Source organism: Rhinolophus sinicus, chromosome 4 (assembly GCF_057876585.1).
Source record: "Rhinolophus sinicus isolate RSI-liver-muscle chromosome 4, RSI-T2T, whole genome shotgun sequence".
Lineage (NCBI taxonomy): Eukaryota > Metazoa > Chordata > Mammalia > Chiroptera > Rhinolophidae > Rhinolophus > Rhinolophus sinicus.
The window spans coordinates 50,468,972-50,492,618 of NC_142504.1; the positions used below are offsets into that span (position 1 = coordinate 50,468,972).

At 33.3% G+C, this 23,647-nt stretch overlaps 1 protein-coding gene across 1 annotated transcript in view; it reads right to left on the reverse strand.

The window, feature by feature from the left end:
* The window catches only part of COG5 (component of oligomeric golgi complex 5), a 310,835-nt gene that overhangs the window by 93,882 nt on the left and 193,306 nt on the right, over window positions 1-23,647 (reverse strand). The window contains exons 9-11 of the mRNA XM_019745323.3: window positions 23,493-23,605; window positions 23,170-23,247; window positions 3,796-3,877 (exon numbers count right to left, since the gene is read on the reverse strand). Of these exons, the coding sequence (XP_019600882.2) occupies window positions 3,796-3,877; window positions 23,170-23,247; window positions 23,493-23,605 (273 nt within the window). The remainder of the gene's footprint in view (window positions 1-3,795; window positions 3,878-23,169; window positions 23,248-23,492; window positions 23,606-23,647) is intronic.

A 23,647-nucleotide genomic window follows, 5' to 3' on the forward strand; every position in this document is an offset into this window, starting at 1 on the left:
TGCTTTTCACAATAGCCAAAATATGGAAACAACCGAAATGCCCATCAATAGACAACTGGATAAAGAAGTTGTGGTACATATATACAATGGAACATTACTTGACCAGAAAAAATTAAATCTTACCATTTGTGACAACATGGATAGACCTAGAGAGTATTATGCTAAGTGAAATAAGTCAGACTGACAAAGACAAATACCTTATGATCTCACTTGTATGTGAATTTAAAGAACAGAATAAATGAATAAACAAGACAGAAATAGACTCATAGATACAGAGAACAATCAGATGGTTGCTAGAAGGGAGAGGGGTTGGGGGCATGGATGAAAGGTGAAGGGATTAAAAGTACAAATTGGTAATTACAAAATAGCCATGGGGATGAGAAATACACTATGGGAAATATAGTCAATAATATTGTAAAAACTATGTGTAGTGTCAGATGGGTAGTAGACTTATTTGGGAAATCACTCATAAATTATATAATTGCCTAACTACTGTGACTGTGCTATACACCTGAAACTAATATAAAATAATAATGAATGTCAACTATAGTTAAAAATATATATAGGGCCAGCCCGGAGGCTCAGGTGACTATACATACATACATACATACATACATACATACATACATACATATATATGTGTGTGTGTATGTATATATGTTTATATATGTATATATGTTTATATGTGTATATATGTATATATGTGTGTGTGTGTGTGTGTGTGTATATATATATATATATATATATATATATATATATATATATATAGTCACAGAATGTAAAGTACAGCATAGGGAATATAGTCAATGGTATTGTAACAGCGATATATGATGTCAGAGGGGTAGTAGACTTGTTGGGGTGATCACTTCGTGAGTGGTGTAAATATCTAAGCACTATATTGTTTTGTATACCTGAAACTAATGATAAAAAACTTATTAAATAAAGAACAGATTTGCTAGACCTATAGACTAAAAGCTACACATTGATAAGAGAAAATGTAAAAGACCTAGATCAACGGTAAGGTATACCCCACTCATGGATGTGAAGACTCAGTATTGTTCACAGATGTGAACTCATCACAAATTGATCCGCAGATTCAATGCAATCCTAAGCAAAATCCCAGGAGACATTTTTTTAAGAACAACCACCTGATTCTGAAATATATATGGAAATATAAAGTGCCTAGAATAAGCAAAAGTATTATGATAAATAAGATAAAATAGGAGGACTTACACTTTAGTGATTATGATTTTTATACAAATATAGACATGCAAACAAATGGAACAAAACAGATTCCAAAAACAGTCTTACTGATATATAACCACATGACTCTTAACAAGAGCACCAGGGCAGCCAACAGGCAGAGTATAATCTTTCAGATCCATATACAAAGAAATGAACCTTAACTTTTATTCTCATATCAGATACAGAAATTCATGCCAAACGAACCCAGTAAAATTTGTAGAATAAAATACAGGAGAAAATACTTCTGGCCTTGAGTTAGACAAAGGTTTCTTACGTCAAAAAACCACTGCAAATTATAAAAGAAAAATTGATACATTTGACTTTACCAAAATTAAAAACTGTTGTCATTTGGAAAACATTAAGAAAATGAAAAAGCAAACCATAGACAAGGGGGATATATTTGTAAAACACATCTGAGAAAGGACTTTGAATCTAGAATACATAAAAATTTCTTAGGACTTAATAATAGAACAAGCAATAAAGTAAAAAATAAATAAATAGCCAATAATTTTTACAAACACATAACCAAAGAATATATACAGATAGCAAATAAGCATGTGAAAATATGGTCATCATTAGTCTTTAGGCTAGTGGAAGTTAAAACCACAATTAAATCAACTACACACTCAAAAGAATGGCTAAAATTAAAATGACTGAGTATCATGGATTGGTAAGATTGTAGAGCAACTCAAATTATCATATATTGCTGATGGGAATGAAAAATGGTACATCTAACTTGGAAAACAGTTTGGCAATTACTTACAAAGTTAAACATATACTTATCAAATAATCAGGAAATTCCACTCCTACGTATTTACCCAAGAAAATGAAAACATATCTACAAAAGACTTGTATGTAAATGACTGTAGTAGCTTTACTCATAATAACCCAAAACTGTAACAACCCAATTGTGGGTAACCCAATTGTTACCCACAATTGTGGGTAAACAAATTGTTGTATATATATACCTATACAATGGTACTAATCAGCAATTAGAATGAAAAAGACTAGGCTGGCCGATTTGCTCCATGGCTAGAGCGCAGTGCTCACAACACCAAGGTCGCCAATTCAATGCCCACATGGGCCAGTGAGCTGCACCCTCCACAACTAGATTGAAAACAACGGTTTGAGCTTGGAGTTGAGCCACTGATGGGCAGCCAGTTGACTCAGTGGTTAGAGCACAGTGCTCATCACAGTAAGGTCGCCAGTTCGATTCCTACATGGGCCAGGGAGCTTCGCTCTCCTCGACTAGAGTGAAAACAACAACCTGACTTGGAGCTGAGCTGTGCCCCCCACAACTAGATTGAAAAAGGATGACTTGACATGGAGCTGATGAGTACTGGAAAAACATACTGTTCCCCAATATTCCCCAATAAAAATTTTAAAAATAAAAAAAATAAAATGAAACAGACTACTCATATATGCAACAACATGGACATATCTTAAAATAATTATGCTGACATAAAAGACTGTACACTGCATGATTCCATTTTTATGAAAATCTAGGAAAAGGAGCTGGAGATTAACTACAAAAGTACTTGAGGGAAATTTCAGAAATGTTCTATATTTTAATTGTGATGGTGGTTATAAGGATGTAAACAATTGCTCACAACTCAGAATTTTCTGCTTAAAATTGGTGAATTTTATTTTCCAAAAAAGCTGACTAGAACAGGTACCTATAATGGAGGGAGATGTACAGTATTCTCTGAATAGTGTGATTTGTAGAAGTAAATGGAGTGAATCAGCCCTAAATAAACCCTCTGCCTAAGTTCTGTTTTGCCACACATTAATGAAGACCTCTTCTATGGATGCAAACTTGCTACGTACTTCTTTAGAAACAGATGTAGGGAAGTAGGTAGTGTGGTTTATTCAATCCTGTGTTGCCAGTGACTAAATAATGTTTACACTCATATGTACTAGGTACTTTCAGGAGAAGTTTGTGAATAAAAACTTAACTACACACAAATTCTCAAATTGCTTTTAAAAATCCTAGATACATTCAGTACTCTTATAGTCATTAGACAATAACACTCATAAGATATTAGTTTCTACATTTCACTGTTTAGAACTACCCCGTGCCATTATTTCATGGCAAAAACAAATTAAGAAAAAGTTTCGTGGATCATATCTGGATAAGCAACTTTTAATTCATGATGCAGCTATTTCACCTGTTCATTCATCAAATCTTCATTTTAAACAATAAGGAAAAAGCTACCAAGTCTCTGCATTTTAATATTTTTTTAGTTAGGAAAATAATTCTACAAGCACTAACATCCTTTACAGAGGAAAAATTCAGACAGAGCTCCTGTATGTTTAAATTATGGAGAATCAACTTATTTTTCTGGAGAATTTTATTCAAGATACTAATCATTTAAAAAATATAAAAAATTAACTTATCACTTATAAAACTGAATATATGGCTAAAATGAGAAATGATAATTAGCCAGGAGTTTTAAAAAGATGTTTTATAAACCAATAGAGAAAAACTTCTTGACTTTAAAGTAACTGAATAACTTTGAAATGAATTTGCAAAGTAAATAGTATACTTACAATTTGTTGCCATTTGAAATTGAGAATAAAGTGCTTGAGTAACTGAATTCCAAAATGTGTATAAAATTTCAGATTCTCCATCCTGTGATCCAAAAAAAGGACGTATTCATTAATTCTTAAAAATTACAATGGATAAGATATAAGATGAAGATTTATTAAAACTGTATTGAAATGAGAAATTTTAAGACATCTATTAAACAATGGAATTATTAAGTAACTAAGTAGAAATATATAGATGACTCAATCATGTCTCATGTTCAAGTAATCAATCATCATCGTGCCCTGCTACTTACTAGCTGTGTGTGGTTGGGCAAGTTGCTTAATCATTCTGTGCCTCCTTTCCAACTGAAAAATGAAAATAACACTACCTACACTGCAGGATTATTACGAAGATTTAAGAAGTGTATAAAAGTGGGGCAGTTGGCTGGCTCAGTGGTTAGAGCACAGTGCTCATAACACCAAGGTCGCCAGTTCGAATCGCACATGGGCCAGTGAGCTGCACCCTCCACAACTAGATTGAAAATAACGATTTGACTTGGAGCTGAGCTGTGCCCCCCGCAACTAGATTGAAAACAATGACTTGACATGGAGCTAATGGGTCCTAGAAAAATACAATGTTCCCCAATATAAATAAATAAGTCAAATAAATAAATAAATAAGTGTATAAAATAAAGTCTTGGGACAGTTCCTAACATATTATACATCCTCAGTGAATGTTAGTTATTATTACAATTACTATCATCATCACCTTGGTGATGATACAGAAGGCAATTTCTGTGACCATAACAAAATGAACGAAGCATGCTTAGACTAAGAATGACCAACCACCAAGATATAACTCACCTATTATAAAACAGAACTGCCTGAAATAGGTTTTTTTTTAAGTTACAGGAATTACTGCTACTTAGCTTAGTATAATTTTATATTCCACTTTGAATACATGTTTTAGAAAGTAATAACTAAAAAAGGATAATATTAGTTTAAGTAGCATTTGTTAAAACAAGACAAAGTATTTTAATTCTGTTAAAACAGAATCACACTTCTAGAAATTTTACCCAGTACTTTCAAGGTACTTTTGCGCATATGGTGTACAACATCAAATTGCCGATTTTTGAAGTACAAAATGAAAATTTCATATGATTCACTCTGTTAACCTGAATAAAATTTATTTAATGTTCAAACATGACTACTGTCATAAAAAATAATAATTAAGAAATTTATTAATTCTGTTTTAGTTTTGCACTTGTAACAAAAGAAATTCTAATTTGCAAGGTAATAAATGAAGAAAATGACCAACAAGAAATACTGATTTCTCACTTTTATACCTATCCACACTTCTATTTACATGATAATTTCTTTCTTAATATGTCTTTTGCTTTGAATTCTGGGTATTGTATACTATAACAAAGCAAATCAAATAATTGTTAATTTCTTATGCAATGATCAGGAAATAGATTCAGATTCTCAAGATGTTATACAATATATGTACTGTATATCATGCACCTTAGTTTAAAGTATATGTAATATGAGTACACGACATTAACAGAATGAAGGACAAAAAATACATGATCATCTCAATTGATGCACAAAATAAGCACTGGATAAAATTCAACACCCTTTCATGTTAAAACCACTCAGCCAGCTAGTAGCAGAAGGAAATTATCACAACATAATAATGACTATATATGAAAAGTCCACAGATAATATCATAATGATAAAAAACTGGAAGCTTTCCCTCTAAGATGTGGAAAATTTGATGACTATATATATACTTCTACACACACACACACACACACACACACACACACACACACACACACAACTTGGGTTAATCTTGCTTAAGAATCGAATACAAAATTCTCAGATATGAAAGCAAATTGATTTCAACAGTGTATTAAAATAATTATTTGAATTATCTACCCAAACAAGTAGGACTTATGTCAGCAATGTAAGTACCATCTAATGTTAGAAAATCTATTAATATACTAGCCCAGTGACTCCAGTAAAGAAATCTACAGCTAAGTGAATAAAAGGCAATTAATACCCTTTAATTAATAAAATACTTTGTTGCATAGTTTTGAAGTTTGACGTAGTCCCATTTCTCTATTTTTGCTTTTCCTGCCTGCGAGTTTGGTGTCATATCCATGAAATCACTGCCAAATCCAATGTCATAAAGCTTTTCCTCTATGTTATCTTCTAGAAGTTTTATAATTTTGGGTCTCACATTTAGGGCTTTAATTCATTTTAAATTAATGTTGGTACAATGGAAAGTAAGGGTCCAATTTCTTCCTTTTGCACATGGATATACAGTTTTCCCACCACCATTTGTTGAAGAGATTAGTAATAGAAAGTTTGTGTGACCTTCTTTATTCTATATACCATTATTTGTCTTATTTTATCTAAAACTAATACTGTCCCTATTGCTTTCACTTGAGAAACATTTATCAATCTATTTACTTTATTTTTTCTGTCAATTTCTTTTTGATGTGACTCTTACCAATAATATGTATTTTATTTTTAAACACTATATTTGTCTTTTAATAAAAAAATTACAAACCATGTATGTTTACCTAATAGGTTGTTCTTGCTTTTATCATCTAATTTTATGCTTTTTTTGTGTGTTTCCTTTGTTTTCTGTGTTTGTTCTGGGGATTATTTTTGTTTGCTTTTATCTTCCCTCAAGACTTTTTCTTCTATTTCTTCTGAATGTGTCATTATTTATTCCTACAATTAACCATAAATTCCTCTGAGGCAAATCATCTTTGTTAACTCCACAGAATTATAAAAATAGATTTCTAGAAATAACAGGAATTCTTTAAGGCTTTTTAGAATTATCAAAGTAAACAAGAAAATTCTAACTCCTAGATATGCCTATTTGAAAGAAAAGATGGGTTCCCAGATAATGTGGCTTCTTTTCCCTTCTTAGTCACAAGTCACTTAAAAATTCAAAGCCATGAAGTATGTACTTTTAAGTTAATCAGAGAAGAACCCAGACAAAGTGTCCATACGCTAGACTGTATGCGAACCTTACCTGAAGAATTAACATTTTCTGAAAGTCCATATGTAACAGACACTACCAGATGCTCTCATTTAAACCTTACAACAATCGCTAGAAGCAAGCTCCATGCCAGCAGACTCCCTGCTTTGTCTCTTTTATCACTGTAATTTCAGCACCAAGAATGTGACCAGGACATAAAAAGCATACAATACCGATTGAAAGAATGAATGGAACAATCTTAAAAGAAGGCATACTTAGTCCCTTTCTGGAGAGAAAATCAAAGTTCAAAGAGATAATGTGAGATTTTTGGAATTACAAGACAGTAGCAGAACTGAGATTTGACCTGAGGTCTGTCTGATAGATATTAAAGTATTATTCCCCCTTAACTTGACTTAGAAAGCTCTTTATGACCTAGTTGTCCCAGCCTTTTTCTCTTACACACCACTGAGGGCAAAGGTCCAACTACACTCAAATTCTTTCAGGTTCTTGAAGGATTTTTTTGTAGTCTACCTCCGTTATCAGCTTTTAAAACCTGCACCTTCTTTAGAGTTCAGTTGAGGTGTCCTTTCTCTTGGTTCCCCTAGGTTCGGTGCAGTGTTATTTACTTCTACAGCGTTCCAGATTCCCCATCATAATATTTTCCTACTTAGGTAAAGGAACAGAGCAGTGGTTAAGAGGGGGAACTGCACAGCCAAATAAGCTTCAGATCAAAACTGCACTTACTGTGTGACCTTGCATAGGTTACTTATTCTCTATACCTCAGCATACTCATCTGTAAAATGGAAACCCATTCCATGCATTTATTACAAAGACTGAACGAGTTGATTGTAATGAAGTGCATAAACAGTGCTTGGCATAGTAAGCACTCTATGAATATTTGTCAACATTGCTAATACTATTTCTAATTTGTAACAGAGACAACTAACATGTCTCCTTGTACTTCACATAGGGGCACCTAACACTGCTATGGTGCTTAATTTTCTGAGCCCACTAGACTGCCTACTGGGCACCACAGATATTTGGACAAAGATAATCATGGTGTGTCTGTGAGGGTGTTTGGGATGAGGTTAATATTTGAACAGGTAGACTGGGTAAAGCAGATTGTCCTGAATCATGTGAGTGGGTGTCATCCAATCAGCTGAAGACCTGACAGATCAAAAAGGCTAAGAGAATTCCTTCTGCCTGTCTTCAAGCTGGGATGTCAGTTTTTCCTGCTTTATGATTTAAACTGAAATACTGGCTCTTCCTGGGTCTTGAGCCTGCAGGCCTTTGGGAGGAATTCCGGGGTCTCAGGCCTTTGAATTCAGAACTATTCCATCCACTCTCTTGGTCTCCAGCTTGCCGAATGCAGATGTTGGGGCTTTATGGCTTCCGTAATGGCGCAAGCCAATTCCTTATAACAATCTCTTTCTCTCTATACATACACATCTTAATTAGTCCTGTTTCTCTGGAGAATGCTAGTACAACTGCCGAAAAAAAAAAAAATGAATGAATGAATCAATCAATCAATCAGTCAGTCAATTCCATGGATTCATCATATTAAGAACTGAGTCAGTTACCAAAGACTTGTACTAAGGAAGACACATAGTTGTTGGAACAAGAAAGGACATGAAAACTGCTTAGGAAAGATAAAAGGCAATGAAGCAGATTCAGAGGCATGGGAAAAGTGTAGGAGAGAATAATGAAAAAGTAGATTTGGGGGTAGGATAGTATATTAAAACAAAAAGTTCACATATACAGAGGGTGCCAAAGAAATGTATGCACATTATAAGAAAGAAAAAAAACTATTAAAATTATGCTGATGGTAACCACTTTGATTACCTCGTGTAACTGCAGAAGTCAAACGTGACTTGTATTCATTTTTTATTGGTATATATTGAGTATAATAATTCTAATACAGTTTTTTCCTTTCTTAAAATGTGTACACATTGCACATTTTTGGCATCTCTGTATGTATATGTATAATGTTTTGTACATGATGTGCATGTATATATAGAAACATATATAATATGTATTACATATGTTCTGCCAAAATATAAAATTATGATTTTAATTACCAAAGAATTATCAAAAATTGTTGTCAAAACCACAATATTTACATAAATATATTACATAGATGTGTATGCATAAAATAAGAAAATACGAAGATATATAAAAAGAATAATTTCACTTACTCTTTCAAGTCAATCAGCCTGTCAAGTAATTGTTCCTAAGTGTGTTGAAATAAAATTCATTCAGCTAGATTTTAATACTTGAACTAGATTTAAACTGGAAGGATACTTGACAATAATCTATCTACACCCAATACCGGCTTATTTTCTGTCTTAGTCTGTTTGGACTGCTATGACAAAAATGCCATAAACTGGGAGGCTTATAAACAACAGAAATTTACTTTTCACAGCTCTGGAAGATGGGAAGTGCAAGAACAAGGTGCTGGCAGATTTGTTGTCTGGTGAGGACCTGCTTCCTTCCAGATGGCCATCCTCTCAGTGGGTCCTCACATGACAGAAGGCAGGAGCTCTCCGGAGCCTCCTTTATGAGGGCACTAATCCTGATTGTCAGGGCTCCACCCTCACGGCCTCACCACCTCCTCATACTATCGTCTTGGGGTGGGGTTAGGGTTTCACCATAGGAATTTTAGGGGGACACAAACATTCAGACCACAGCACTTTCATTAAGTTCAATTCAGTCATGTTATCAGATCAATTCTGGGAAATGTGCACAATTTAAAACAACTTCTTGTTTCTTAGTTATAAATAGAAATGATACTATAATTCTAACTTTTAAAAGGATGAAATTTGGACCTTTGGCTGAGGTCAATAAGTGGAAAATAAAACCAAAATCAGATATATTTTATAGATATAAATAGAATAACAATAAAATATACAGGAATACTAAAACATTTATGTTTGGATGAATCTGTTATTTAGAATTACAGCTTGGTCTTTGCTTTTGTCATTGATTTTGACATAAATATAGAGACAAACTCAGAATGATAATACTTAAACAGAAAAGATTTCAATGCGGATATGGTTTATTTTTTTATCTTTAAACAAGGAACTAACCATAGATTTCCTTGCTCAAATATATTTGATAGATTCTTTCCGCACAAAGCATAAGGTCCACAACTTCAAGCTAACATTCTTGCATTAGGTGTGGTAAAAGGGTATGGGGTCTGAAGATGAACTTGACATAAATCCAAGGTCTGCCATTTATTGGCTCTATAACCTCGGGCACGTGTTTCATCTTTCTGATCTTGTAAACTATGGAAACAATAGGGATTATAATACTTTATAGGATTTACTTGTTATGAAAAATCAGGATATCTTGGGCTAGATCTTACAGGAAGATTGGAATTCACCACACAGATGGGAAGAAGAGATGAGCAGAGAGTATTCCAGAGGGAGGGGTGAACAGTGCACAAAAAAGTGAACAAATATTTTCTGAATGAATAGTGAGCAGAATTTCTGGAGAGAGGTAAGAAGAATGGAAAGTAAGACAAGGATCAGATCAAGGACACCAGTGAAATATTTGAGGGTTTTAATGAGAATACAATGATCAGGCTTGTTTTATATAAATCACGCTGATAACAATGTGGAAGATAAAGTGTGGAGGATGGTGGTGAGCCTGCAGACAACAAGACCAGCTATGAGTTTGCAAAAAAAGTCTAGGTGCAAGGGACTTTACTATGGCCATAGCAGTGGAGGAGTAGTAAGAATGGGTAGCAGAAAAACTGGTAGGACTTGATGAGCAGGTGAATATGTTTATGAAGAACTCCAACTGGATGTATTTATGTAGGACCAGGAGGATGGAGACTGATCAACCAAAACGGAATTTTCGGAGAAGCAGGGAGAAAGATTAGTTCATCTTCTGCTTCTAGTACCTGTGGGGTATCCAAGTAAAGATGATGTAGGACAGTGAGTATAAATCTCCTGCTTAAGAACAAGATCTAAACATTAGAAATAGACTTACATATCATCAGTATTTGGAGGTGGTAGAAATGGTAGCATGTGTGAGCTTTTCCACAGATTGCATGGGGCATGAGAAGAACAGCCGAGGATGGAACCCAGGGGAACAGCATTACTTAAAGGTTGGTAGAGGAAATAATTCAGAGTGAAGAGAGAGCAGTGGTGAAGATAGTTATGTAAGATTGGTCACAAGTTAGTAACTGCTGAATCTGGACGATAGGCACAGTGAGATTCACTGTCCTATATTTTAGTTCTATACTTTGGTATGTTTTAAATGTTATAAATAAAATATTTTAATAGGAGAGGCAGGTAGAAAAGAAGGAATCGGTGAAGGATTCTGAAAAGATGGAGTATCTGTTGTGATAAAAAGGGAACCTGTAATAAATAAGTCCAGTGCCCAAAAGAAACCTCACAGGGTGGTCTGATCAATTCCTAACCGGGCAGGTCAGGGTGGGTAGTCACAGCTCCAGGCCTACAACTTCTTTAAGTTTCGCCTTAGGCAAGCCCTGTCCATTGTTCTAGTATCTAAGTTAACATACCTTTGAAATGCCAGAGTAAACCTCTTTTCAGACCCCTCAGGGGCATAACCACTCACAAGGGAGCATTTAATCTTGTTAGCTGTCCTGTAATCCAATCACCACCACACTTTCTCCCCCCTTCCTGTCATCTTCCTTATGATCCTTCCTTAATTCCAAATGTATAAAAAGAAGCTGCAAAACTGTCATTCTCCAGAGCATCTGAGATCTTGCTCCCCAGCAATGTCATCAGTTAGGCTCAGATAAACTCGTAAAAATTCTCTACAGGAATGGATGTTTCTTATATTGACACTGTGAAGGAGGAAAGCATTAAACAGAAGTAGTTATTACCTCAGAGGAGTGAAGTAAAAGAGGGAGTCAGAAGGGAGCAGAAGGATTTGGTAGTTGGGTCATTAGAATGCCTTCATCAAGAACTGTTTCAGTGGAGTGCAAGCTTGATTTCAGTGGTTTGGGCAAAACAGAAATAAGAAAGGAGACACAAAGTAGCTTACTGAAACCTGGGCAGAAAGAGAAGAAACAGGCAGATAAAAAACCAAGGGTTTGGTTTTGGTTTTGGTTTTAGATAGTAGACCCTAGAGAGGAAGTAGCCCAGAAAGGTTGATATTGGAGAAAGCTGAGAGTGCTAGGAGCGGCTAAGATGCACAATGAAAAAGAAAAGTAGAAGGATACGTCTGAGAAAAGAGAAGATACAATCTACCTTTAACTTTGAGATGAAGGAGGGAGGTGGGGACCAAATAAAGAGATTCTTCAGTCAGAGTGCTACTTCAGGAGGGAAGTCAGACGGAACCCAGGAAGCGAAGTTAAAATAAAAAAGAAGAGGAGTAAAAGATTTAGCAAAAAGTCTGTGTCAGAGATCTCTGTGGAGAGATCACGCTGTGAATAAGAAAGCCTCCAGACTTGATCAAAGAAACCAAACAGATAAGAATTTAAATTAGTTCTTAATCATCTTCTGGATTCAAAGCAGAGGGATCGGTGAAGCAAATACAAGGCAAAGAAAAAAAACTCCCTTTACTGGAAAATAGCCTTCAGGGAGAAACACTGCTGTGTATGACTGCAAAAGAAGGAAGATATAGAAACTCAGTAGAGATTTCAAGATGAACACCACAGAGCAAAATGAGAAAGCCTAATAGAATTTCAGTTAAAATAAAAATGTAGGCTTTTATATGTATATTGTTCTTTTTTCTTTGAACAATATATTTATGGTACAATGTACATTTTGTTTTTAAAAATGGGGCTAGACTAAAGTTGTGGTAGGAGGTAGTGAAAAGTAAGATTTCAGATACTTTTTGAAGGTAGAATAGATGAGACTTTTTAAAACGGATACAATTAAATAGAAAAGCTATACAAATGTTAACAGAGGTTATCTCTGGGTAATAGAATTAAATATAATGCTTTCTTTATTCTTTCTAAATTTTTTGAGGAGCAATTTTAGATAATTTAACCTAATTCTCAACAGAAGAATAAATTCTTGATATAAAAAAAATTCAATACTGAAATACATATGGTAAAAATGTTAAGTTCCTCATCAAACTCAAATTCTTTCTCTCATATTCTTGCCTAGAAAGTACAGTCAAACTACAGTGGTAAAACCCTTTCCGTATAGTTTACTGCAATGTTCGTCAACCTTTCTTTTCATTATCGTCCCTCCAAAGGGAAAACTAAATTAAATAACTAATTGTATGTGTATATATTACATATGTTATACTTATGTAATTATATAATTGTACTTAATTAATATTAAATTTAACTTAGTTTCTTTCTAAACAAGGAAAATTAAATACTAAGGAATAAGATTTTGTAGGGTAGGGTGAGCTCTGGAGGCCACCAGCAACTGTAGTATCTAAGATTTGTTGTGCCTCCCCTTTCCCAGAAAACAGAACTCCCTTTCCCTCTTGGGGTCAATACAGCCCTTACTGAAAATGCATGGTATACTGGTATTTTAAATATAATATCAGCCAAACTAGAATTAGTATGAACCATCCACTTCTTAAAACTGTCCCTGGCTCCTCTCGCCATCTTCTCCTGGTTTCATTCTCCTCTTGGGATACTCGTTGCTTCCTCTGTTGCAGTGTTTTCCTATCTCACTGAATGCAATATATTTTTTAACTCATACTATATGGTTATTTGTTTCAAAAGTATATACAAATTATGTACATATTAATAAAATGTGTCAATATAAAATATACAAAAATAGTTTAAAGGATAAGACTTAAAATATATAGCTAGAAATTATAACTATCTTTTTCCATGTTAAAATACACCCACCACTTTGGAAAACAGAGTTCTATGGGAATTTCATAAGTTGCATTTTTCTTGGGACTCTGTCTAGGTACTTTCTTTTCTCTCTATAGCCAACCTTATCCACTATCACGACATGGACTGTTGCCTGTGAGCTGATGTCTCCCAAACGTCAGTCTCTAGCCTATGCCTCTCTTCTAAGCACCAAATCTACAGATTAAATTGCCTAACTGACATCTTCATTTGGATGCTACATGAGCACGTGAATACTGAGCTCATCATCTTTCATACTAAATGTGCTTCTCAGTTTATGCCCTCAAATGAAGTCACTACTATCTACCAGGACCTTTGTCAAACCAGAACGAGGGGTGTCATCCTGGATATCTTCTGCATCTCACCAGTTCTAATCTGTCACTAAAATTTGTCGCTTTATTTCCTGAATAATTCTCAAATCAGTCCACTTCTCTACATTTTCATTGACATCAACGCAAATCACGGTTAGACCGAATCGTGTCCTCGCAAAATCCACAGGTTGAAGACCTAACCCACCCATACCTGAACATACTTGAAGACAGTATCTTGAAAAAGTAATTAAAACAGGGTCATTAAGGTGGACCCTAATCCAATACGACTGCTGTCCTCACAGGAAGAAATCTGAACACAGACACATACAGAAGGAAGACGATGTGAAGACACAGGGAGAAGAGATCTATGGACACTTTTATACAAGTCTTTGTATGGATATATTCTTTCATTTCTCTTGGATTAATACCTAGGAATATACTGCTGAGTCATGTGGTATGTGTATGTTTAACTTTTTAAAGAAATTGCCAAACTGTCTTCCAAAATATTCATATAATTTTACATTTCCCATCAGCAGTATATGAGTTACAGTTGCTCCACATCCTAACCAACCCCAACATTTGGTATGGGATGGTCAGGTCTGTTAAATTTTACATATGAGATTATTTGACATGTATCTGTAAAGTACCTATTCAAATCTTTGGCCTATTTTTAAACTCAGTTTTTTGTTTTCTTATTGAGTTTTGAGAGTTCGCTAGATATAAGTCCTTTATTAGATACATAATTTGTAAATATTTTTCCCCCAGTCTATGCCTTGTCTTGTATTCTCTTATTGGAGTATTTTGGAGAGCAAAAATTCTTAATTTTGAGTAAGTCCAAAATACCAAATTTTTTATTTTATGATTAGAGCTTTTGGTGTTGCATCTAAGAAATCTTTGCCTGTTCCCATGTCATGACATTTTATTCTGTTTTCTTTTATAAGTTTTAGAATTTTAGGTTTTACATTTGAATATCCAAATGTGTCAGCACTATTTGTTAAAAAGACTATTATGTCATCACTGAATTACCTTTGCAACTTTTTTTGAAGATCAGTTTTCCATGTATGTGGGAGTGTATTTTTGAATTCTATTCTGCATCAATGATATATGTCTTTATTCCAAATCCATACTCTTAAATACTGTAGTTTTATAGTTAGTCTTGAAATCAAATATTGTTAGCCTTCCAGTTTTGCTCTTCTTTTTCAAAGTTGTATTAGCCATCCCAGATTCTTTATATTTCTGTTTGAATTTTGGAATCAGCTTGCTAATTTCTCCAAAACATCTGTTGGGATTACAGATCAATTTGAAAAGAATGGACATCTTAACAGCAGTGAATCTATAAACCCACACACGTAAATAAGGTATCTCTATTTATTTAGGTCGTCTTTAATTTCTCTCAGCAATATTTATAGTTTCCAGTTTACAGATGTTGTTCATCTTTTAACAGATTTATTCCTAAGTATTTCTTATTCTTTGATGCTATTGTATATGGAATTATTAAATTTCAATTCTCAATTATACATTGCTAATACCTACAACTGATTTTTGTATATGTATTCCGCAATCTTGCAAAAAAATCACTTATTATAGTTTTAGCTGCTTTTTTGTAGATTCCATCAAATTATTTACTTAGATGATCATATCAACTGTAAAAAGACCATTCTGCTTTTTCCTGTCCAACCTGGAAGTCTTTTATTTCTTTTTCTTGCTCATTGTACTACTAGGGTAATGCTCAATAGAAGCAGCGAGAACAAAAAGAAATCCTTGTGTTTTCCCTTGTTTTAGAGAAGCATTCAGTCTTCACCATTATGTATGATTTTCACCTGTTCATTGTTCTTTTTTTAAAATTTACTGGGGTGACAATTATTAGTAAAGTTACATAGATTTCAGGTGTACAATTCTGTAATACATCATCTATTTATCACATTGAGTGCTCACCACCCAGAGTCAGTTCTTCCATCACCATATATTTGACCCAATCCCCCATCTTCTACCATCCCATTCATTGTTCTTAAACGCCTTTTATCTGGTTGAGAAAGATCCCTTCTATTCCTAGTTTGCTGAAAACTCTTATCAGGAATGGATGTTGGATTCTGTCAAATGTTTTCTGCATGTACTGAAATGATGACATGGTTCTTCTTGATTGTGGGTTTTCCTTTTTCAATTAGTCTTATATTTAAACCTCATTTAATCCTCCAAAGTTTTTTAACCTCTCAGGTTTTCCATAACCTTGTCTTTATCCTGAATTTTCTAAAATTTCATCAATTCTATCTGCCAGGCTGCTAATTCATTCTTTGGCTTTCTATAGTATCTGTTTAAAACATCGGCTAAATTTTTTATTTGAATAATTTTATTTTTAATTTCTAAGTGTTCTATTTGGTTCTTTTATTAGATCTAATGGTCTTTTTAAACAATGATTTGTTTCTCACTTTTTATTCCATTCTTTATTTTTAAAATATATACAGATATTTCAGGAGTTTTTTTTACCAGATAATTCTAACATCTGAACTCCTGTAAAAGTTCTTTAAAAGCCTAAAATCTATCTTACATTGTGTTTATTTTTCCTGCTAACTCTCAGTCACAGCTTCCAGTTTATTTAGAGGATTGGTGATTTTTTACTGTGAGCTCGTATTTGGCTGACCTTAATGTGTGGAGAATTCTGATGGTTGAAACTAGAAATGCTGTCCTTCACAGAGGATCGGCGTTTGTATCTCATGGGAGTGAGGAATTGTTACTGAAGACCATGTCAGCCAGGGTCAAAGGTCTCAGCTCGTGCAAGACCATCAGGTTTATTCTTCCATCTTGTTAGAGCCCCACAGCCTAGTGAGCTGACCCCATCACGCACAGGAACATGTGACCCTGGAGCAATGACTTGTAGATCAGAAATCTCCACTACAACTTCAACTGTTTTATCTGCTTATGTATACTTGTGTGTGTGTGTATTTATATCTATGTATATATATAATGTATATGTAAACTACATATAAAACATAGATGTGTAATATACATATACATAATATGTAATATACATACAAATATAATATACATGTATACTCTTAATACATACGTATTTACACACACACACACACAGAAGGTGCCAAAAAATGTATACACGTTTTAAGAAAGGAAAAAAACTGTATTCAAATTACATTGATGGTAACCACTTTGAGCACCTATTGCAATTGCAGAAGTCAAACGTGACTTGTATTCATCTTTTGTTGTCGGTATATAGTGAGTATTACAATTTTAATACAGTTTTTCTTTCTTAAAATGTGTTTACATTATTTTGGATATATATAAGAGTCTCTTACCTTTCTGCACGTCTAACAGTGCATTTAAAATTATACTTGTCTAATTTATTTAGAATTTATCTGTACTGTAGTGAAAGAGCCCTTAAGACTATTTGGTCCCTCTCCTAACGAGTAAAAGCAGAAATCTTCTAACCTTTACAGATAACAGTATTTGTTGATAATATCTGACTTAGAAATGTAACTGGCTATTGCCGCTTGATTTTCAAATTGATTAATCAAATTGAGACGCCACAGATAAGAGAAAAGTTTTTCTCATAAAATTAAAAAAGATTTCATATTTGGGTATTCTAAAATTTTTCTAAGTCTTCAATGCTAATGAAATCATTTACTGTGTCTAAAAAAGCAAAAGAAAACATTATTTTTCATAATTACAATTCTCATTAGTACTATAGTTGCTCAAAATGCTGAACACATTCCAAATTAGCCTAAGACATCCTATCCACACGATTACAAGATTCTGTTCGATGATTAAAAACTGCTGGCTTAGAAAACCAAAGTATCCTATCTACCCTCCCACATACAGTTTCACAGGCTTAATTCCACAGATAAGAATCTACAACTTGTTTTCCACTGTGTGGATCCTGAATAATTTGTCAGTAATTTGCTATACTCACTTTCAAACAAAGTGTTAAATAATATTGATGTTTATATAGTAATACTATAACTCTTAACTGGTTTTAAAAGATACAAAATAAACAATCTAAAATTCTAATTTAAAATAAATGATTTTAGCCAAAAAGAGGAAAAAAATGATTTATTCATTCAAGTAAACTATAGAATATACATATAGAAAGAGGAAAAAAGTATATTCATATTTAAATGCCATAAATAATTAATATGATTAATAGGTATGAATGTGTCTTTTCAAACTACAGTATGAACTGAAAATAACAGGCTAATTTTACAGGTTTGCCAGGGTATTTATTAAGTTAAACAGAAGAAAAATTAGTTATTTTAACTAAGAAAAAGCTTTGAAAAGGCTCTACAGTGAAACTGTATTCCTAAAATTTGTTAACAGCCAATACAGGTCAAGTTTTATTTTATACTCAACCCATTTATGCTCTATTTACACTTTGATGTATTCTTTATAACATGAGTATCTACTGCAAAACCGGAACTAATAAAGCATTACAGAAACTATCATCATGGGGAATTTTTTCTCTTCTTAAATGTTCCTAAGATTAGACTCTGAATACTAATATGTACAGTTCTCCCTATCAAGTAGAATCAAATAGCTTGCAAACACCAAGTTTTTAAAGTAAACCCTTTTTTGGAGCCTAATAAAAGAGAATAAGTGGTTTAACAATTCTCACAAGATCTCACAGACCAGAACTAAGGAAAATCATTCTCATTGTTTTTATGGCTACAAAATTACCGAATTAGACCATAAACTCACAATTCCTTAGTAAAATGAGACATTCATAGAAAATCCTTGATATTGTCTTATTTAAGGAAGTATAATGTCTTAAATTAAATTTCTGATAGTCTGCATGAATTAATAATGTACATGCACATCACGTTAATAGAACTGTTAAATAAAACTGACTTTGTCACATGGCAGGGTTCTGTATTACCTAGCACATGGTAAGTTTAAGACCCCTAAATAAATGTTTCAAGATCTTTTTTAAAAAATTGACATAATAATAATGAGAGCAAATTATCAAGCCAATCTTTGAATTAAGTCTATGTTATCTCATTTTCCCTCAGAATACCTCATTTCTATAGGTAGTACTATCATCCTCATTTGATATTTGATGTTCTGAAAGATTACCGGACCTACCCAAGGTTGCATAATCAATGGAGGAATGCTTAGCTCTGTCTGACAGGACCCAGTTCTTAATCACTGTACTATCCTGCCTTTGACACTACTTAAATAAGGTTTTCAGAAAGGAGATTGTTGAGATTTGGCTTTCCAAATGCTAAAAAACTACACTTAATCTTATAAAATTATTTCAGAATATTTTACGACATATTAAGGACCTGGATTGACTGTAACAGATAAATATTATTAAATAATGAGTGTGGCAAAATTTTATTCCTATGGATAAAGTCTTAGAACATTAACGAATGAAAATATTTTTCCATAAATTAATTTTTTAATACTCTATAGGGAAATACAAATTAAAACAATAAGATACCACTACACACCTACTAGAATAGCTAAAATCCAAAACACTGACAATATCAAATGCTGGTGAGGATGTGGAGCAACAGGAACTCTGTTTCTTTGCTAGTGGGAATGCAAAATGATAGAGCCATGTTGGAAGACAGTTTGGCAGTTTTTTACAAACCTAACATAGTCTAACCATACAGTCCAGCAAGTTTATTTCTCAGTATTTACTCAAGTGTGCTCAAAATTTATGTCCACACAAAAACCTGCATATGAATGTTTATAGCAGTTTTATTCATAATTACCAAAAAAATGAAAACAACAAGATGTCCTTCAATAGGTAAATGGATAAACATGGTACATCCAAACAATGGAATATTACTCAGTGATTTAAAAAACTGAGCTATTATCAAGTCACAAAAACACATGAAGGAAACTTTTTTTTTTAAAGTGTATTGGGGTGACAGTTGATGAAGGAACCTTAAATGCATATTACTAACTAAATGAAAGAAACCAGTCTGAAAAAGGCTACCTACAGTATGTTTCCAATTAAATGACATTCCGAAAAAGGCAAAACTACGAAGATAGTAAAAAGATCAGGGGTTGTCAGGGCTCATGGAGAAAAGTGGTGGAAGGATGACTAGGTATAGCATAAGGGATTTCTAGGGAAGTGAAATTACTGGACCTATTTTGAATGATACTATAATGGTGGATATGTGACTATACATTTGCATAATTGCATTGGTGTGGCCCATTTGTTACAATTAATGAATCATTATCAATACATTATTATTTACTAAAGTCCATAGTTTACATTAGGATTAGCTCATTGTGTTGTACAGCTCCATGGGTTTTGCATAACGCATAATGGATGCTATGATAACATAAGTAACAGATGTATTTTCTACTTAATTTTTTAATAAAAATAAAGACCATTAATTTTTTCAATCTACAGGTATTGAACTACAACAAAAGAAAAATAATTACAAAAATTATTTAACAAAGGAAAATGCAAATAATTTTTGTGGATATAAAACAAGTTGGCAAAAATAAATCAAATATGGAAATCCTATCACAGTTTATAGTGAATTACAATCAGTTTAAAAACAAAGAAACCTGGGAAATGGATTCTTAATTTTCCTAGTGACATTAAGTAAGTCTGTTTATATTCCATATTATAAGCCAAAGAGAAAGTATTTATTAATTTAGCTTCCAGTGAATTTCAAAATATGGACTACTGTTTACAAAACTGTAATATGTAAATATTTCTAAAATGTGTTCTACGTAGATTCCAATTTTAAAAAAAGGTATTTGCTAGAAATGATTTCTCTAGGGAAAAGAAGCATTAATTTCTAAACAGATATTGTATAAAGCATAAAGCATAATTCTAATATTGTTTCATCTTAAATTATTTACCTGGTTTTGATTTTTTTAAAATATATTCACAGGTTTAAAAAGCTAAACCACTAAATTTGAAAGAATGAGAATGTTTAATACCAGGACATATCCTTAAAAATCTTGAAGATGCAAAATCTTGTAGTGTAAGAACATTCTGTTCATAATCTTTTCCTCAAAAAGAGATTACAAAATGATTTAGAGATGTTGGTCGAGACATAGATCTTCAATGACCCAAACCACCAGATCTATGTCATCATTGACTGAAGTTTAAAATGTTCTGAAAATTTTAAGGGTCATTATTTAGGGACTCAAATCATTCTAAAAATCTACACTTTTCACAAAGGTTCTCCTTTAATTATTTTACCTAGATAATATTCCACGGTAGTTACATAATTAGCAAAAATATTTTTTATAGCTTTACAATAAAGGAAAAGACTATTTTGAAGAAATTATAGTAAATATAGTAAAATTTATGTGCTATCTTTGCAATATATAACAGATATTTTCTTTTGAGTATTTTCACCTTCTTCTTGCCCTGGAATTCCCAAGAATATAGAGTTAGAAGTTATTTTAGACTTTTCAGGTAAGACTGCTCATCTCTGAATATAGATGAGTCCACTGAATTCCAAGAGGGACTAGTATTTTTCCATAAATATTACCCTAAAAGACAAATATCAACTAAACTGGAAATTTACTTTGAAAATTACATATAAAAGACCCACATAAATGGCCAGTGTCTATTCACTATAACAACTGAATGTTGATGAGAATTCACAGGTGTTTTTAATGTAGAAAGTTTGCTCAGCACAATATCACAAACATAAACCTCTTTAAATGGCACTATTCCTTTACTATTAATGTTTTCTTTATACTCTTAAACATTACAATAGTTTCATTAGAATTGCTTTAGTGTTGTTAGTAGAGTATTAATTAAACTATTAAAAAGAATCAAAAAATATATAAAAGGTTAGATAGTAAAAGCTTGAAACAAAGCCAATGCATAGAAAGAATAAATAATTAATTTGGGTAGAAAGATAACCAAAATCAGAAGGAATGAATGATAACATTTCATGTGCAGTTGTTTGCCTATAAAAATGAAGACCTGGTATTGGTAATCCCATCTACTAGTAAATGGAAAAAATTAATGACTATACAAATTGATAAAAAGCATCTTATTGTTTCTTTCACACAATTAAAAACCAAATATGACGCAGGGTAATGTAAGTAGCTACGTACCATTGTAAGCGTATATGCAAACAAGAGTTAACATAGCAGGTCCGAGACTGCTATAGTTAAAAATGCCCGCTTACACATCTGGTCCTTGCCTGGCATCTGGAACTTTGCTTTTGAGAGGGTCTCCATGATTCTCTGATAGGAGTGCTCACTGTATCTAAACTGTGTGTACAAATAATGTGGTTTATGTCAAACACATGTTTTTCTTTTGGGAGTCTAGAAATACGGTATGTGCTAGGTGGGAACTGACCTCTGATGAAAATCCTGGACTTCCAGGCTCAAAACGAACATCCCTGGAAGATGACATTTCATGCATGATGCCAAAACTTATTGGCAGACCTGGAATTAAGGGTGTCCTGTCTAACTCCAGTGGGCGAGGACTCTTGGAAGCTCTCATGTGATTTCCTGTGGACTTCACCCCATGCACGCACCGTTTCCCTTTGCTGACACTCTCCCTATAATACATCAGTCACAAGCATGACGATATGCTGAATACTGTGACTGCTCTTAGTGAATCACGACACTGAAGGTAGTTTGGGAAATCCTCAAAATCATGTATAAAATACTTAAAATTTTGAACTATAAAGGAAATCACCTATACCACGATACCGGAAACTTAAAAGAAATTTTTCCTTTGGAGCCCTTAGGTGTTAATATTTAATGATGAATAATCAGTTATTCTACAAATCATTTTCAAAAACAAATCAAAATGAATGACTAAAATGTAGTCAGGGATTCCTACGCATAGAAGGAATTCTCACTGCTCAGAGGCCTGCAGATCAGTCACTGATAGGAGGGAGACTTCAGAATATAGAAAATGAATATAACAATATGCTCTTCAGGAAAAAGTAACAACGAGTGGATCCTACCATCTTCAGTTAAGACTTCATAAGACAGGATTATAAACATTAATTTTCTTATTTACCAAAAATCGTCGTCTTACTCTCTAGTGGAACTTTAAAAAACATTTATAATAAATCATTTATACGGCAGAAAATGGGAAATTATTGTATGCATTTCAGAAATTAGTCTATATATGGTATTACTACTATAATCTCCTCAATAAACAAATGTACTTATACATACATTGCAAAGAAAATTTATGTCTGTCAAGAAATACACTTATTTCCCTACAGCTATTTGACATGTAGCCTCTCTGTATGACAGAAACACAAATAACACTGGCTCATTATCTTTTTGCCTTCTTCAATAAAGAGAAAAATATTTTCATTGAAATATACCTTAACTATTTCTTCAATGAAACAAACGTGAGAAACAGGATCTCTCTTCTTGGCTAATATTTTTTGTAGATGTTGGACCTAAAAAGGGGAAAAGAAGGAGAATATATATAATTGGGTACTTTCAAATGAAACAAGCGTAAAGCACAGCACTGGCAGCAGCAAGGGAAGGGAAATGCCGTTTTGCCAGAGCCTTTCCAAACATGATAATCAGCGAAGGTAGTGATTTTGAAGGCTCGGAAATTTTAAGAAACCTGCCCACGGGGTCACACAACTTGAAACAACAATCCATAATTAATGTTCTTCTCATTCTGTAAAATATTTACCTGTCCACAAACAGTACAAATATGATCTACAAGTTTCTCCATATTGGTCCAGAGGGAAGCACGAAAAGCTGCTGTATTTCCTGGGGTTGGCATGGTAGATCGGCCAGGTCCCCCTGTTTATATGAGTGACAAAGAAATATTACAGATAAAAGTTT